Source organism: Rhinolophus hipposideros, assembly GCF_964194185.1.
Source record: "Rhinolophus hipposideros genome assembly, chromosome: 14".
Classification (NCBI taxonomy): Eukaryota; Metazoa; Chordata; class Mammalia; order Chiroptera; family Rhinolophidae; genus Rhinolophus; species Rhinolophus hipposideros.
In genome coordinates, this window is record NC_138060.1 from 24,119,646 (window position 1) to 24,138,463 (window position 18,818).

The following is an 18,818-nucleotide window of genomic DNA, read 5'->3' on the forward strand; positions in this document are numbered from 1 at the left end:
TAAATGTTCTTTTGCCTTCAAAAAGAATATACAGACAGTCAAGTTGATAAGTTTACTATAGTCCAGGCCCAAATATTTCAAGTTCATGAACCCTGGGGCACTTGTAAAATCCAGGGTTCCAGGTCCCATCCCCACAGATTCTAATTCAATAGGTCTGGGGTAAGGCCCCAGAATCTGAATTTGTTACAAATTCCTCCCCCGTGATTCTGATGCATGTGGCCCAGGAGCCCCGCTGGGAAAAACACTGCAGTGGGCAAAGAAAGCATCGTGCCTAGCATCTAAGACTTCCTTTCCCGCTGCCTATCCACCTCTCCTTTCCAACCAGGTACACTTACTAATGTCCCACCTGTAGGCTCAGGTTCACTGTACAGGACTCTGAACGCTGGTGATTCTCTTACTAGCAAAGCTAACATTTTTATTGTTCAGTGAATGCTCCTGTATGCCAAGCAGTGTGCTGGAAATTCTGATGTGTGTTTTTTCAACTAATTCACACACACACACACACACACACACACACACACACACACACACGAGCGATTATTATCCCCATTTTTCAAATAAGGAAACTGGTGAGGTATTATCCCTATTTTTTTTTATCTGTCTTGGATAAGAAAAGACTTATCCAAGGTCATTCAACTGATAAGCCCTAAGCCAAGACTCAAACCCAAGTCTGTGCAATTCCATCCAGAGCATGGTCCCCCCCTTCTCACAGCTGTCTCCTTCCACGATCCATATTCTTGTCTCACCTGCTTTCTGTGATTAGCATAACTCTATCCAAGCAGGATGGGTTTCTATTCTCTTCTATTGATCCCTGGCTTTAATTTCACCTTAAAAGCACTTACCACATGATTATATTTACCATTTTGAATATAACTATTATGAAATTCTTTTTCTGAAACCATTTCAATCTTTTATACCAGGAGTTGTGTGTTTCTCTTAGGAGTACCAATCTTCTGACCCCTTAAACAGTTTGATGGCTTCTGACATTTCTCTAAATGAAAATATGGTTCTGTCCAGATCCAAAATAGCTCAGGAAATAACGGTGGTGAGATAAGCGTGGCCAATTCAGCTGTACGGATCAATGTGAGAAATCATCTACAATATTTTCAACCATTTAGATCCATTTGCTATAGGTTCCCCCAAGAACTCTGCACCACCCTTTCACGACACTCAACACTTTTGTAAATACAAGTTAGTTTGTCTTCCTCCTGTGAAGGCAGGGAACATAGTGGGAACTAATAACTATTTGTTAAACGAAATCAAAGTCCACTGGCCCATCATATTCTCAACATTTCTTTCCCACTATTCCCAACAGCATAACAATTCTGTGTTTCTGGCAGAGAGCAGCGGGGCCTCCGTCATTTTTGGCTCCGCGTTTCAATGGTGATATTATGCCAAGTATGAGATCCAGCAAGACAGAGATACTCAGGGTGGGTCCTGAACCAGGAGGATCAGGCCACAGCTAAAGCACTAGATGAGCTGAAGGTCAAGGGACAAATAAACTCAAAAGACCACAACCAGGCAAAAGGTCAAGAGTCCCAATGGCTGAGGTCCCAATGGTCAAGGAGTAATTAGTTACCAGGTGTCAGAAGCCAGCAAGTGGCTATTGTTCTGCCTCAGTTTTCCCAAGATGCTATATCTTCAGGAGATCCAAAATACATTGTCTGGAGAGGCCACTGATCCAAATAAAGACCATGTAAATTACAAAGTAACATACTGGCCAGCTCTGCTTTGAAAAGTCTTACTGAGATGACAGTTGCAGAGACGCCATGCTGCCCAGCCAGTTTGCATTCTTTAGTACAAATAATGTCAGAGAAGTGACACCCACTCTTTTATGTCCTTGAAGGTGGCGAAAGTGTTTCATTGGTAAGGGTCTCTCACGTCATCTCTCTCTCTGGTTCCTTTGGAGGCACTAAGCTATGGAAGATTCTCTATAGAGCTCTCCCCTCCCTGAGCTCTGATCTCTCAATAAAAATGCTACGTGCCTACAGGCCTTGCTGCCTGAGAAAAAGATGGCAAATGTACTAATCTACAGTAAATGATATTCTGCAAATATGCTCAGCGGCCATCAGAAGCCAGGAGATAGCAGGTTACCACTGTTGAGAGCAAACCAGCAATCAGGAATCCCAAAAGTAGCCCGGATGACCAAGGACTCTGGCAGAGAACAACAAGCACAGGTGAACGAGAGGAAAGGTACCGGCAGGGTGGGTAACCTGTGGCTGAGGCTAAATTCTTGGCCCCAGATAAGACTTTCTTCTTAAAACTTTCAAGGCAGGAATGACTGCCTGGATACCAACAGGGAAGTGAGACTACAGTGTACCAGAAAAGAGGACATTTTTAGCTGAAAGGGACTGGAACCGATGTCCGGGTGGGGATGAGTATGCTCAGTTCCCCCCAATTTTGGACAAATTTGGGGGGACAGAAGCGGCCAACCACTACAATCCCCCACCCTAAAAGACCTTACAAACATGTGGGAGGTCATGCTTATTGACTAATGTTCTTACTTGGCAAAGTCTGTTTATTTTTAGGCCACACTCTGTTTGAAGCCCTAGGTCTACAGGCCTATGGTGATTGCCTATCAGCTTTATTCTTATAACTTTTCACGAAAGATCTATGATCCCACTTTTTGTTACATATAGACATAAAACAGATTTGATAGATAGAAATATGCAATCTGAAGGGAATATATTGAACGTTTATAGTGGTTATCTTAGGTAGTGGTTTCTAGATTCTCTTTTTTCATATTTTTCTGTATTTTCAAAACTTTAAAAATTATGAGCATGAATACAACCATAATCAGAAAAAAGAAAAGTTATGAAAAAAAAACAAGACTGTCATTCATCATCTCCAAGGTCAGAGACTCATAGGATCCAATGGTTAGAAAGGAACTTCAAGCTCCTCTCATTTCAAGTCTCATGTCCCACCCTCATTCCACCTGCTCTGGATTTCAGCCACATCAAACGTCTCACCGTTTCCCGTCTACCCAGGCCCTTTCATGACACCCAGGCCTTTGCTCATACTCTTCTCTCTTCATGAAATGCCTTTTACCATCTGGAGAACTTCTACCTATCCTTAAAAACCCTACTCAAAAGTCCTTCTTTCTATAAGAACTTCCCCAGTTCTCCTGACACAGCAGTCCCTTTCACTCTGAGTTTCCACGGTGTGGTTCCAGCACTGTCCCAGTACTTACTATACTGTATTATAATTGATAAATCTATTTTTGTAACTATCTTTCCTGGAAAACTACAAGTCCTTCAAAGACAGGGATGGAAACTATATTTTACCCACTTTTTTGTCCCCATATCAGACACATGCTCCATTAACAAAAAATATTGGATTCCCTGTAGTATCCCTGCAAGTGGCACCGGGTCTCTACCTCACTCCCCTCTAAGCCATCAGCTGGATGGCTCTGCCTAGATACCATTGTCCCTTCCACTGATTCTTCATCTTCCTGAATTATCTCTCAGTCAGAGTTTGGGGAAAGCCTGCATCTACTTCATTATGTGCCCCTAGACTGCAATTCCCAGTTCAATCCCATGCACCTCGATGCAGAATATCTACGTGTACTTGTGTGCAAAGTCCATCACAAGGACATCTGCATTCAGTCGTTCATTCAGTGGATATGACGATGAGCTGTTATACACCAAGTGCTATTCTAGGTGCTAACGACACACAAACGAACCAGAAAACCAAAAGGCTTATAGACTTTCCATTCTGGGAGAGAGAAGAAATAAACAAAGAAGGGAAAATATTACAGCCATAAGGGCTTTGCTTAGAACTCATGTCAGCAGATGCAATGGTTACTCTATGGTGACTTGGATTGGGTGGTCAGGAATTGACATGAAAGCTGAGCGCTGAATACCAAGATGGAGCCAGCCATGCGACAATCCAGTGGAAGAGGATTCCAGAAAGAAGGAAAAGCTAAGTACAAAGGTCTGAAGCCGGTACACGCTTAGAGAATTCAAGGAACCAGGAGAGTGGAAAGGTGAGGTGGCCGAGGGAGGCAGAGCATGGCCTTGTCAGCTGAGCTAGGGGTTGGGATTCAATTCTCATGCAGATGCTACTGGAGGGCTTGGAACCCAGGGCTGACAAGATTAGATTTAAACTGTGTCGGGATTACTGCGGCTGCTGTGGAGAGAACAGACTATGAGGACAAGAGAAGCAGGGACACCAGTTAGGACAGTGGCTTTCAGCTGAGCCTATTTTGCCCTCCCTCCCCCAGGGACATCTGGCAATGTCTACAGACATTTTTGGTTGTCACAACTTGGGAAGGGGGGTTCCACTGATATTAGTGGGAAGAGGCTAGCATCCGACATGGTGCAGGACAGCCCAGAATGTCAGTAGTGCAGAGATTGAGAAACCCTGAGTTAGGGGGACGTTGCCATGGTTCCAGCAAGAGGTGATGGTGGTCTGGGCCAGGATGATGCAGAGGGAGAAAGAAGAAAACTCATTGCAATGAATATTTTGACATATTGAAGGTTTTCTCCCCTATTTCCTTAGAACTCTTGGACCTGATACAGGCAGGGAGGGCATTCTATGTTTATTGCCTCGGGGATAATACAGAGAAAGGGTCCATCTTTGGCATTTGACTTTCAAAAGCTTAGTCCTCGGGAAGAATAAAAAGAATGTGGATTGTGGGCAATAGCTATGAGAGAATGTTTGATGATAAGTGCCAGGATATCAGCCCTCTTACCCCCTTCTCCCCTTCAGGCCCCACACATGGATAAAGATTTCAGGGAGTCAGTAAAGCAAAGTGTATGTAGATTTTATGGATCTATAAGAAAATAACCTGGGTGGTCAGGAATTGACATGCAAACTGAGAGCTGAATACCAAGAAGGAGCCAGCCACGTGACAACCAGCCAACCCAGCCTCACCCCGAACAAGTCCAGGGAAAAAGGTTGATGCGGGAATCCCTTACAGATTTGCATAACCTGAGAATAGAGAAGAGCTAGGCCACTTTCCCAAGCGGAGCAGCCGGGAGGCCCTGGAGAAATGAGTGCTGGGCATGGCAAGACAAGCCTGAGACAAATGTCCAGTCCCTCACCACCAACATGGCATGTGAAGCCCAGGACGGCCCCTGGTGCCTACAAATCACATGGAAGTAGCTGAAGAGAGGGACACATGAAGGAGCCCGGGGGGGTGGGAAAAGGAAGATCACTGACACAGTATGACCACTGAAGACCCAATGGGAAGGAAGATTGCTCAGTAGTTACAAAACCACAACAGATGTCCCTTGGTGCTGCCTCCTTTTCGCTGGACTTGGCACACAACACTGGAGGAAAGAGGAGAGAAACCCCAAATTGACTTAGATTTATTTCTGCCACCCCCAGCAGAATAGAGATGTGAAATGGAAATCGAGTTCCAAAAAAATAAAGAAAACATTTCTTGTGTGGCTGGATGTGTGGCCGAGATTTTCCCTCTGCGGTGCAATGAGCAGTGCGGACTCTGCATGCTTACGGGCACCAGTGTCACCTGGTATCCACTGCACAACCCCAGGGGCAGCACAAGGTCCATTCAGGGCACCCGAACCCCACCTGCAGCCAAGTGCACCCCCTTACTGTCATGCACAGAAGGCCACACGAGCACACCATGCATATTGATCAGGGTGAGCTGTCACCAAATTGCCGTTTAAATCAATGGTTGAGCGCTCTGTAATTGGAAATGTCAAAACCCCCATTTTCTAAGCGACCTCAAAACACCACACGGATGTCACTTAGCTGAGCTGGATGCACATTTGTTTTACCTCTTTCCTTCTTCAAATTGTCCTCTGAGAGGAGTATAAAAATTAGGGAACTGAGCAAAAGGCAAAAAGAGAAAGAATCGTGGGGCCAGCCCAGTGGTTCAGGCAGTTAGAGCTCTATGCTCCTAACTCCGAAGGCTGCCGGTTCGATTCCCACATGGGCCAGTGGGCTCTCAACCACAAGGTTGCCGGTTCAATTCCTCGACTCCCGCAAGGGATGGTGGGCTGTGCCCCCTGCAACTAGCAACGGCAACTGGACCTGGAGCTGAGCTGTGCCCTCCACAACTAAGATTGAAAGGACAACTTGACTTGGAAAAAGGTCCTAGAAGTACACAGTGTACCCCAATAAAGTCCTGTTTCCCCTTCCCCAATAAAATCTTTTAAAGAGAGAGAGAGAGAGAGAGAGAGAGAGAGAGAGAGAATCCAGATAAGCCACAAATCTTGTAGCCTGACATTTTCCAAAATGTAATCTCAGGAACAGAATCTTGAGATTCTTTCAAGAAAAAGGTCTATGAGATTAAATAAGTCTGAGGAAAGCCCATGACCCTTTCTTAGAGATTCACACTTGACACACTCAAGGTTTCCAGAAGTCCTGTGGAAAACAAACCTAGTCAACTCAGTTTGTGCTAGAATTTCCAAAATCTATTTGACCACGGTTCTATTTTTTCCACCCAATGCCTCTTTACATCCAATCTCATGGAATATACCTCAGGGAGCATACTCCAAACATAAATTGGCCTAATGATTAAACAAATTAAGAGAACAGAGTCAAAATCCCACTCCTGGCCAGCCAAGATATTTTATAAACACCAACAAACCACAAGGAATGAAGCATTTACAAGTGAAATCTAGCTCAGAACATAGCTTGCTGGGTCCTGCATTAGTCCAGAGGTTCTGAAATTAAGCATCTTTAGAAGTCAAGTTCCCTTTCTGGCAGCTATGAGGAAAGGACCGGTTTCTGAACCAGCCTACCACTTCTCCTTCTGACTTCTCCAGTCCTCACCCTTGCCTCATCCTGTTTTCCAAGGTACCACTCAGCTCTGCCTCCTGGGCAACCAACTCTAGCCATCTAGGTTATTGTATAAACACCAACAAGCCATCAAGGATGAAGCCTTTACAGACGAAGTGTCTGCAAGCCAGAGCCCTTCTCTGAGCATTAGTTTCCACACATGGGGGGGAAAAGTGGGAGAGCTGGACGAGAAGACATCTAAGATTTCTGGTTCTGTATTTCCAGGTGGGTGGAGATAAATGAGGCAGCCTCTGTCACGTCTACAGGGCGTTTCCAGTGGGTACTTGCCCAAAGATGACTCCTCCGGGGTAAGAATGAAGGGCCAGACACAGCTAGGTGGCATCAAGTGGGGACAAGGAGAGATGGGATTAGAGAGAGCGTGGAATATTAGGAAGGGTAGGAAGTTAAAGATAAAGACGCATCCCAGGTTGGTCATCCACTGAAGGAACTTCTGGGTTTTAGAGCCATGTTGCCTTGGCATGCGTCTTGCCTCCCTGCACAACTGGAAGTCAGGAAGACTCCCATTTAAACCCTCCTCTGCCACTGTTTGCTGTGCAACTTATTTTATTTCCCCAACCTTCATTTTTTAATCTATAAAATGGGACTCATAATGACTATCTCACAGAATTATTGGGATCAAAAAATGAGACACTGAATATATGACTGAGACCTAGAGCTAAATAAAAATTACCTCACACTACTAAATAAAGCTGTATTAACTTGAAACGTGGCTTGTAACAGTCACTGAATGAGAGAATGAATGAATGAATGAATGAATGAATGAATGAATGAATGTTTCTGGAAAGAAAAGGTTGTCCCTAATATATAAACTTTGGTGGTGAAAACTCCAGAAAATTGTCAGTATAGATCCCCAGATCCACTGATTTCCCCTAGACTGGGAGGTGCCTGACGTGCAGTGCCCCCCACCCTGATTGTGACAAATATCACCTCATCAAATATCACCTTGGCTTTCAACACATCAGTTTTCACCAAATCCCCACTAATATAAACATCTCCCCTACCAGGGACAAAGAAGGAAATTCAACAAACCATGAAGAATATTTCTTTTACCCTGCTTTCAATGGAAATAAAATGCCTGCTTTCGATGGAACAGAAAGTATAGGTGTTATTATCAGCTGAATGTTTGTGTCCCCCAAATTCATATTTTAAATCCCTAAACCTCAATACCGTGTATGAGCATGATGGTATTTAGAGGGTGGGGCCTTTGCGAGATGATTAGGATTAGATGAGAGCATGAGGATGGTGCCCTCCTGGTAGGATTAGTGCCCTTACTAGAAAAGGAAGACAGACAGCTCACTCCTTCTCCACACACTAAAGAAAGACCATGTGAGCACACTGCAACCAGGCAACCATCTAAAATCAGGGAGTGGACCCTCACCATGAATTGTATCTGCTGGCACCTGGATCTTGGGACTTCCCAGCCCCCAGAACTGTGAGAAATAAATGTCTGTGTTTTAAGCCACCCAGCCCATGGTATTTTGTATAGCAGCCCAAGCTGACTAAGGCAAACGTCAAAGAAAATAACTGCGTGAGTCATGAGTTATAAGAGTAAAACTTCTTATTAGTAACTTATCATCCACTTCCTCAACCAACAGTGTGCCAAGCCTGTTGGCGAAACAAAGAGGACCGTGAGCACTTCTGCCCTCAAGAGATCATAGCTAAAGGACTGCACACAGAATTGTAATAAATGACAATAAGGCTCAGCTAGAGGGACAGATGTGAGGGAACCACTAACACTGCCTCGGAGAGTTAGCAGGGCATCATGGAAGAAGGTATCATTTGAGCTGGCACGGAAGGATGGTCAGGTGCTCGTCAGAAAAAAGCAGGGATGAGGGAAGATATTTTAGACGTAACAAAGGCACAAATGGGGGAAGATTTGGAGGTGGCAAGGGTATGGGGAACTCAAGGAATTGATGTAATGTGGTTATAAAAGCACAGGCCTATCACAGAGAAAACAACTGAAGATGAAACAGGAAGACTGGCTGAGGACCCGTCACCAAGACTTTTTGTGGACTTCAACTTGCAGGCCAGAAGCTGCAACCTGGTGGGTCAGGAACCGAAACTGTCCTACTGACAGGTTTGTTCAGGCCCTGCGGGGTTTTTTTTAAAAATCTGAGCTACCATTTGAAAATCAGGAGATTGTCTTCATGGCCTTGGATATGGCAAGGAATTCTTAGATCTGACACCAAAAGCATGAGGAAAATAGAAAAACAATTTTTTACAAAATGGAGACTCTGAACTTCATAAAAATCAAAAACGTTTGTGCTTCAAACGACACCATCAAAGAAATGAAAAGACAACCCACAAAAAGGGAGGAAATATTTGCAAATCACTTATCTGATAAGGGACTTGTCTCCAGAATATATAAAGAACACTTACAGCTCAATAATTTAAAAAAAATTTTAACATTTTAATAAATTTTAAAAATAAAAATCAGGCGATTTTGTTTTAAAAATCCAGATTCCCTTGATACACTTAAAGAACTACTACTCTGGGCTCACATTTCACAGCAGTGACGGACTAGAGTGAGCAACGGCTGCCTCCTCTAGGTGACAGCTCTGATCAGCCCCAGTCCCCAAGCCAGCCTGCTTTCCTCACTGACCCCTGCTGAAGCACTGAGGGTTCCTAAGGTCATCCAATCTATGGCATAATCTCTTTAAGACTGAACTCACTCTGGTGCTCAGTTGAAGCTTTTTGTGTTTGGGGGTTTCTTTTTATTATTATTATTTCCTTCACTGATTTTTATCACCGTATTCCAAGAAAAGCCCTAGAAAGGCAAGAATGTATCATATGCTTGCATCTCTCACAACACCCAGCACAAGACAAAGAACAAAGTAGATACTCCATGTTTATGGAATGAATGCATAAATGAAGGCATTCTCTGTGATCTTCAATACGTGCTTTTCTTCCACCAAAACTATAGAGTTTTGCTATTAACATAGCCTAAAATGGTTATAGATATGTAATAAAAAATAAAACATTAAAGTCAATCATTGCATTTCTATTTCAATTTTCTATTAGGTTGAAATGGAAATGGGGACTCTGAATAAATGTAGAACAGAGCATTAGGCCTGGCAGCAAGATGGATTAGATCCCAGCATACTGAGAACGCCTGCAAATAAGATTACCAAAGACTATCGGTGATCTTTGAGGGAATTATGAAAAATAGGATAGGTGCCAAAAAGCAATAGATGGGCAAATATTATTCTGATTTCAAAAGGAGAAAGAAGTGATAGCTTGCCACTTCCAGACTAGAGGACATGATGTCACTCTCAGGCAAGGTGCTTGAACAGATTTGTACAGGGACACTTGTGAGTCCCTCAGACAGGAAGCAATATCCATTTGGAGCCAGCACAGAATCACCAAGAACGAGTCATGCTAAATTCATTTCATTTCTTCCCTCCGACAAGGCTCCTAGCCTAGTAGATTGAAGAAATATAGCAGATACAATATACATGGTACAATGAGAAGGTGGGCAGTGAAAAGGGCTAATTCAACAGTGAAATGGGCTAATTCAACCCTTGGGCTATATTCGTAGAAGCAGTACATACAACATGAGAGAGGGGACAGTTGTTTTCTTTCTCTGACCACATGTAGAGAGCCTCATTTAGAACTTAGTACCACTTTTGAAGAAGGCTTTCGATAGTATCGACTTGGAAGCTCATTTGGCAAACCCTCTTTAAAAGCATAAAGCTCTCATCCAGATTTCGGGCATTTGTTTAAAAAAAAAAAAAATGAAAGCTCTCACTGGGCCTACATTTCTAAATGGTAACAACTGGTTGGATCCAAGCACTGACCGCCCATTTGGAAAGCATGTGTGCTGTCAAGCCCATCATAATCACCACCACCCCTTCTATGTTACCCTCAATGAGACAGTGGACCAACTGCCACAAGTCACCTTACTTCACTCATTTATTCTACCTGCCAAGCACACAAAAGCATTGGGGTTTGTAACACAGGATGCAGTAGATCCAAAGGAGAGTGAAGATAAGCATCAGTAAACCATCGTGTGTCAGCAAATGAGAATAATCAAAGTCCAGGTGCTATGATCACACATCCAAGAAGCATCTTTCTAGTTCTACGAAGTCCCAAGGGGAAGATACTATAGAACCAATAGGTGGATAAGAAGGAGACATATTTAACCCAACATAAAAACTGCTTACAACAGTCAGAGTTGTCCAAGGATAGAATATGTGGGCTGGAGAGGTGGTGAGTTCCCCATCACTGGAAATTAGCAAGCATGTGGTATACTACTGCATTGCAGGTATTTAATGAAAGGGACTCAAGTATCTGAAAAGGCATGAGTCTGAAATTTTTTACAATAGGAAAAAACATTCCCCTTTATTAGGTCAATAAATTCCTCAAAAAGAGATAAAAGAGAGTAAGTCTACAAAGAACTCAGTATTATTTTTAAAAACCGAAAGTTCCCCTCACAGAATTCATAGAGGACAAAATCTGTATAACTAGGTGGAGTGTTTGCACCAAACTGGTCAAATGCTACCCGTGGAGAAAGGTAATTGGCATCAAACATTATTTTTGGTGATTGCTCAAACATTCTTCAGAGGCAAGCAAGAAAGGCGAGGGATCAAAGTAAAAGGGCAAACAATAGAACTCCATCAAGAGGCAGTCAGCCCCACCACAAAACTGCCATCTGCTACCAACATCAATCCTTCAAAAGGCAGCTGTAGGCAAACAATGTGTCAGGGAACACTGGGCCTGGCAGAAACCCCGCTGCCTTCACATGTCTAGCTCTGTGACCTTGGACGAGTCATTTCACATTACGAGGCCTCAGTTTCCTCGTCTCTAAAACTGAGTTCACGTGAACGCTTTCTGTACCTTTGTGTAGGCCAAGAGTAGTGATGTCTGGGAGTGGGCCATAGAAACAGCAGGGCCCTGTACACACAATAATTACAATCGGGGTGGCCGGTTAGCTCAGTTGGTTACAGCGTGGTACTGATAACACTAAGGTTGCCGTTTCAATCCCCGCATGAGCCACTGTGAGCTGTGCCCTCCTTTAAACAACCAAAAAAAAAAAAAAAATTTTACAATGATGATGAACATAGAATTTTGAAAAAAAAGATTCCAGATGGTTTCAGGCACAGCAGTATCTTGACCTAAATCATATGGGTGTCATCGCTAAAGGAATAAAATTAAAACTCTTGTAAACAGAATGAAGAGATGTTTAGAGTCTGGAAAAGACAAGATCATTGGGGCAAATTTCCTGCTGAAATGCATTACCTTTCACTCGCTAATTAGTTGTTAAAAATAAAGGTGAAAGTAAAAACTAAAAGAATCAGCCAGAGCAATAAATGCTCAATTGATCTTCAAGCAAAGTTCATGGGCCCAGCGGTAGCAATCCTTCAAAAATAAAATCAGTACATTTCCTACCAAAATGATGCTTATAGAAACCCCAACCTGTCTAAACCTCAGCATCCCCTTCTCTATTATGGCATTTCTCATGGGAACCTCCGTTTTTTTTTTTTTTTTTAAAAAGTCAGCCAAATTAGTCTTATAAAACGTAACCTCCCTATAAAGTATATATGCAAAGACTGAAACTGGGCTTTTGTATTGAGCAATCGGGTAAATTCAAATCTCTGACCAATACAGGGCTTGTTTCTAAATTTTCAGCAAGGCTGAAACATCATAAGTCACTGTTTTCTACACTGAACTGAAAACTAAAGGGGAGCAGTCAGGGATGAGAAGGGTTTTCCTGTTTGTTTTGCCCTGGGGTCTACCCAGAGGTGATTAGCAGGCTGGGTTTGAACAGAACTAAAAGGCACAAGACGGTTGGTGAGACTGGAAAAAAAACGAAGCCCTCCCCTGATGGCGGCTCCCCTTCCAAAGTTTTCCAAGCATCTGAAGCGTGTACAGCAGCTGTGGGTGCCTGGCCTCCCACCACTACTGGGGAGGCCACCGGCCTTCCTGGGTCACTGAGTCTTGAGCTGCAGCAGCACCTAGAAGCAGGTGTGGCAACATCAGGTCGCCTGAGCCCCCGATAACCAACTTGGCCAATAATCCAGCCATCGCTTCAAGGGCAGACATCAACACCCACTGAAGATGTATTCTGTCTTTGCTCTTTCTGTGAGAGACCACAACACACCCTGTGTCGCAGCAAAGACACCTGGGACCAGAAAGAAAGCAGACGCTGCAAGGCACAGGCCCCGGCGTCGCTTAGGGTACCTCCTAGGAGAAAGAATGCGCATGGTGTACGGTGCTTTTAGGTTTTCCTTGCCAAAGCTGAGCCTAGAACTCAGGAGGGTGGGAGAAGCCTGGCCTGAATGAGGGTTCCGCCTACATTTGTCTATGCGATTGCATCCAGTTTCCTATTTCACCTTGCTAATATGGATTTAGGGAGCAGCTTCCGAGAGGAGTGTGCGCCCAGGGGCACCAACGCTGGAACAAGCAGCCAGAGGTCATCTCACCATCTTGGCAGGCTTCCCCTGGCACCACAAAAGCCAGGCAGCAGCTACCAGCCGAAACAGCACACTGAGTTGTTGGCTTTGAATGAAGGCGAATGACCCTAAACACTAGTGCACAGACGATGACTGGGGCTGCACACTGAGAGAGAACACAGTTTCTGCACCAAGCTCCCTCTTTATGCCTAAATGCCTGCATTAGTTTGGATCAATATGCCCCGTAACAGCTAATCCATGGCAACCCAGGCCAGCAGTGCAGCCTCCCTGTGCCGCTGCCCTATGCACATGCATGTGAATTCCAGCTCAGAGAAAGGGGCAGAGGCAAAGCAACAACAAAAAGGAGAAAGCAAAATAAAATAGCAGACCATAATAAAACAGACACCAGATCAAGGGATTTTTAGCATGGGGGGTGTGGGGGCAGTGGAGGCGATGACTGTCAAAATGCCCTTACAGTAACATGTCACGGCCAAGATGATGGAGTATTCGAGACACTCCTCAAGCTGGGGTAGGAGCCTCCTCGCACACCTGCAATGCAGTGATCACGGCCCCCCTATAATCCATACTCCCAGCACCAGCACTCGCTGCCGCCGTAGAAACCAGTCTGGACTTGTACGGCTGCCACTGTTCCTCCTCACAATAAGATTATTGATGCACAACAACATTTCATGATGGCAGGGAGGAAAAGGGGGGGGGGGAGCCAAAGCAAGGAAATAAGGAAAGGGGAGGGGAGGTATGACTCCCCAGCCTGCGTCTCACCTTTTATTTGGGCTTCATACTCGGCAATGATCTCTTTGTCTTTCTTGAACTTAGTTTGAGATGACATCTTCCAACGTGGCCACAGGCACTGACAGGCTATTTGATTTATTTCTCCTTTTTCTTCCCGAGTTCTCTCTCAAGCCCTGGTAATCACACGGCTCTGGTCGATTTCACAGGTTTAGGGGCTAATCTCTTTCGCTTGGCGGCAGAGCCAGGGGAAAAATCCCTCTCGTTCTGGAAGGAAAATTCTCTTTACTCGCCAAAAAATGTCTCCAGTAGCTTGGTCTGGTCAGCTCCTCTTTCAAAAGAAGAACCACCACCCTAGGAGCACTGTAACCTGCCCCAGATTTTCAAGATTTTTCTTCCAAAAAATAATAACCAAGAGCGCAGACACACACATACACACACACACACTCACACACACACACACTCACACGTGCACTCGCACTCTCATCTGGACATGCACACACACAGCCATGATGCGCGCGCGCGTGCACACACACACACACACACACACTCACCCTCACTCACTCAAACCGGCTCACCCACTCACACACATCCACGAGAGGCGCAGCGCCTCCTTGGTCGTCCCGTCAGCCTCCAGCTGGCTTTCCAAAGCTCTGCTGAGGAGATGGTCAGGTGGCCAAAGGACTGGTCATCTCGCATCCTCCCGCCCTTCAGCGCCTCTGGTCTGATGTACAGTGAGGATCAAAGCCAGGAGAGTGAGATGGAAGTTCTCCCGATGCAAGGCTTAAGCTCGGGGGATTTGGGGCTGGACTGCTCGCCCTGCAGAGCTGGCTGAGCGCTCCCCCCACCGCTCTCGTCACCAAGCTCCACCTTCTGGATTTTATAACAACTGACACATTGTAGCCTACAGGAGAGCACAACTCACTGCAAGCAAAAAGGGGAAGAGACGCTCACAAAAGGGAAGGCAGCAGGAAAAAGAATCAGATTGGGAAGGCCTGACAGGCCCCTACGAACTCCTACCACTAGAAGTCGGGTTAGGGGATTTTTCTTCCAAAATTTCCAAAAGGTCCACCTTTTCCATGCACCATGCAATTTAACTCAATTTCTCAAGGTAATAGCTATGTGACAGTTTGTCACTCTGCAGGAATTGTCTAGCAGAGGACAGGGGCTGACCCTTGTATCCAAGCTCATTAATATTTGTTGAGCAATTGCGGGTGGCACGAACAATGCCAGGCGTTTCAGACATGCAGCTTTGCAAAGCCCTTGAGAGCAGGCATTCCGGAAATACCCAGCTGCCTCAGTGTCTTACAGGGCTTTGGGCAAATCCGTAACTCATTGAGCCTCAGTGTCCTCACCAGTCAAATGGGTTCTCTTTGGGGGCTTTTTCTTTCTTTCTTTCTTTCTTTCTTTCTTTCTTTCTTTCTTTCTTTCTTTCTTTCTTTCTTTCTTTCTTTCTTTCTCTCTCTCTCTCTCTCTCTCTCTCTCTCTCTCTCTCTCTCTCTCTTTCTTTCTTTCTTTCAACAAATATTCACTGAAAGCTTACTATGCGTCAGGGATCGTTCTGCATAAGGGGATACAGTGATGATCAAAATAAGAGGGGGGGGAATCCCTGCCCTCCTGGAGCACCAAAGTCTCCACATCACACAACTCTAGGAAGTCACCATGTTTACCGTGTTTCCCCAAAAATAAGCCCTAGCCAGATAATCAGCTCTAATGCACCTTTAGGAGCAAAAATTAATATGACCCAGTATTATATTATATTACATTATATTATATTTTATTATGTTATATTACATTATGTTATGTTATACTGGGTCTTATAGCAAAATAAGATAGGTATTATATTATATCATATATCATATCATATCATATCATATCATATTATATTAGACCGGGTCTTATTTTACTTATTTTACTCGGTCTTATATTATATTATATTATATAAGACTAGATCTTATGTTATGGTAAAATAAAACCGGGCCTTATATAAACCTTTGCTCCAAAAGACGCATTAGAGCTGATTGTCCGGCTAGCTCTTATTTTCGGGCTTATTTACTGAGTATATTCTCAGTAAAAGCAGCCCAGAGCAGAGCTCATAAAGCATTGTGAATGGTGCCTCCTGGAGTAGTGCAAGGCAAGAGGCCCTGGGAGGGAGATGAAAAATAAACAACAATGAGTAAATTATATAATATGGTAGCAGCTAAGTGCTGCAGGGAAGAAAATGCTGTCGGGTAAGGAACTTCAGGTATGAGGAAGCTCTTGGGAAGATCAAATAAGAATGTAAAGCCAAGCTTAGCACAGTGTCTAGCACATAGGAAGTACTCAATAAATGGTAGCAATTATTATTACCCCCTGATATCCCCCCAACAATCTAACAATATAATGTAAGTATCCCTCTTTCACGGGTGAAGGAACAGAGGCACAGATATGGAAAGTGACTTACGCAAGGTCACCAGCATTCAAACCTAGGCTGTGTGACACCAGATTCCACTCATGCAAATGCTCACAGTCTTAGGGAGTTTAAACCCATTTCACATACCCTTAAGGTAGAATAAGATTTTTCTGTAAAAACAAAATCAAGCACTACAGGGTCACTGACCACTGGAATTTCACATGTTAAGATTGTCATTACCATGTATTGTCCCCTGTGTATGGTATTTTCACAAATTTCTCCAAATAATCTTCCATGTGCCTTTTCTGAATGTATGATAGATTACTTGATTTGGGTTCCACAGTGAGTAGATTGTCCCTGCCAATCCATGGAGGCTTCCTAGAGAAGGTGGCGGCTGTAGTCAGGGGGATTGGGGGCGCCGGGGGATGGGGGGGGCGGCAGGGCTTTCCTATGGAGTGAACAGTATGAGCTGAGGTCTACACATGTGAATACACAGGACCAGCCTGTAGAAAGCACGGGGAACAGCCCAGCTGGGGAATCACGGGCTTGTTACAGCTTCGTGCATGGAGACAAGAGGTCGCAAAGGTCATAAGTAGATGCCACTGGCCCACAGTCATTGACATCACCCCCCTGCCTCACCCTTCCCGTTGGCATACTCAGGCCCTCGGCCTCTTCAGTTCCCCTGTGGACCAGTTTAAAACAGAGACCGCCACACGTTACCTGAGAAAGATGTGCTCAGAGATTAGCATCCCTGCCTCAATCAACTTTAATGTTCACCCTAAAGTTTGCCATTTAAAAAAAAAAGAATTTGGGTGTTAAAAATATAAGGAAAACATGTTACAAATGGCCATGGACAAGGCTTAAATTATAAGAACAGCTGAATAACACAAAACTCACTGAACTGGCTTCTTTTCCTGGTAGAAAAGTAAAGAAAAGAAAAAATAGACTCTACTTGAAGGAAGAGTGACCAGAATAGTTTTTGGTTTAAGGCAATTTTATTTCTCCAGTCAAATATGAAACCCTCCTAAGATGACTAATAAGAGCTGACATCTTTTGTGACATTCTCCACATTGCTACCAACTGAAGCATCCTTGGCTGGCTTAGTGAGCAATTCTGCCCTTTAGTCTCTGCTCTGCAAAATGAAAGCAACAACACAACTCAGCTAGTGAGTGCCAGAACTTGATACAATCAATAGCGAAGATGACAACAGGCCTTGTGTATATACATTGCTTTATATCTCATAAAGCCCTTTCATATCATTTCTCTTATTTCGTATTCACAATAACCCTGAGGGACAAGTGGGGCTTTTCTAAATCCCTATTTGACCAATAAGGAAATGAGTGGATAAATGGGAGCTTTAATTAGAGAATTATTTTGTACCCTCAAGTTATAAAAATAAGGATGGTCTTTCCAACTGTGTCACAAAACCCACATGACAGATTCAACTGCATAACAATTTTTTCAAAACTCTGCCTGTCCAAAGCCACCAGAAGCCAAGTCAAAGACAAATGGCAAACTGAAATACAATATTTGCAACACCTATCATAGGCCAAGGACTTATTTCCCTGATACACAAAAACAGATTTCCCTGATTTACAATTCAAATACTTGTATACAAATGTTCATAGCAGAACAATGCATGATAGCCAAAAAGTGGAAACAACCCAAATGTCCATCAACCGGTGAACGGATAAACAAAATGTGGTTTATCCATACAACGGAACGTTATTCAGTGATGAAAAGGAATGAGGACTGATGATCCTACAACGTGGATGAACCTTGAAAACATGAAGCTAAGTGAAAGGAGACAAACACAAAAGGTCACATATTATTTGAGTCCATTTATTCGAAATATTCAGAATAGATAAACCCATGGAGACAGAAAGCAGATTAGTGGTTGCCAGGGCTGGGGGAGGTAGGGAAAGGGAAGTGACTGCCTAATGGATAAGGGGTCTCTTTGATAATGATAAACATGTTCTGGAACTAGATAGAGGTGATGCTTGTACAACGTTGTGAATGTACTAAATACCACTGAATTGTTAATGAATTGTTCATTGTGAATGGTTAATTTCATGTTATGTGACTTTCACCTCAATAAAAAATAAACATTAAAAAAATGTTCCTTCAAATCTATGAGAAAAATACCAAAAACCCCGTAGAAAAATTAGTACAGAATATGATAACACTTCACAGAGAGGGAAGTACCTATGAAATGTGAATCAGCCTCGTTCATAATGAATATGAGTTAGGCATGGCAGGTTCCAGGGGTTTTAACAATGTCACCGTGACACTACCGTCTTTCTCCAACTCTCCTTTCTGCTTTACTGTATAGAGTGTCAGGCTCTTCCCATAAGATGGCACAGGTGGCCCCCAACAGCTCCAGACTTACATTCCCCCAACTTGGCAATTCCAGCAAAGACAGAATCTTTCCTAGGAGTTCCAGCCAAAGTACCAGGAATGGTCAACTGGCCTGGGCTGAGGTAAACAGCTATTCCTGAACCAATTACTGTGATCAG

General features: G+C 43.9%; 1 protein-coding gene across 5 annotated transcripts in view; it reads right to left on the reverse strand.

The window, feature by feature from the left end:
• Positions 1–14,785, reverse strand: part of SRGAP3 (SLIT-ROBO Rho GTPase activating protein 3) — a 237,789-nt gene extending 223,004 nt beyond the window's left edge. For 2 of the 5 annotated variants that reach the window (XM_081071601.1, XM_081071602.1), the window contains exon 1: positions 13,944–14,749. In XM_081071601.1, coding sequence (XP_080927727.1) covers positions 13,944–14,010 — 67 coding nt within the window. In that variant the 5' untranslated portion in view covers positions 14,011–14,749. Of the gene's footprint in view, positions 1–13,943 lie in introns of all 5 variants that reach the window. The other 3 variants (XM_081071603.1, XM_081071599.1, XM_081071600.1) reach the window with 3 other exon arrangements.
• Positions 14,786–18,818: the final 4,033 nt, after the last annotated feature.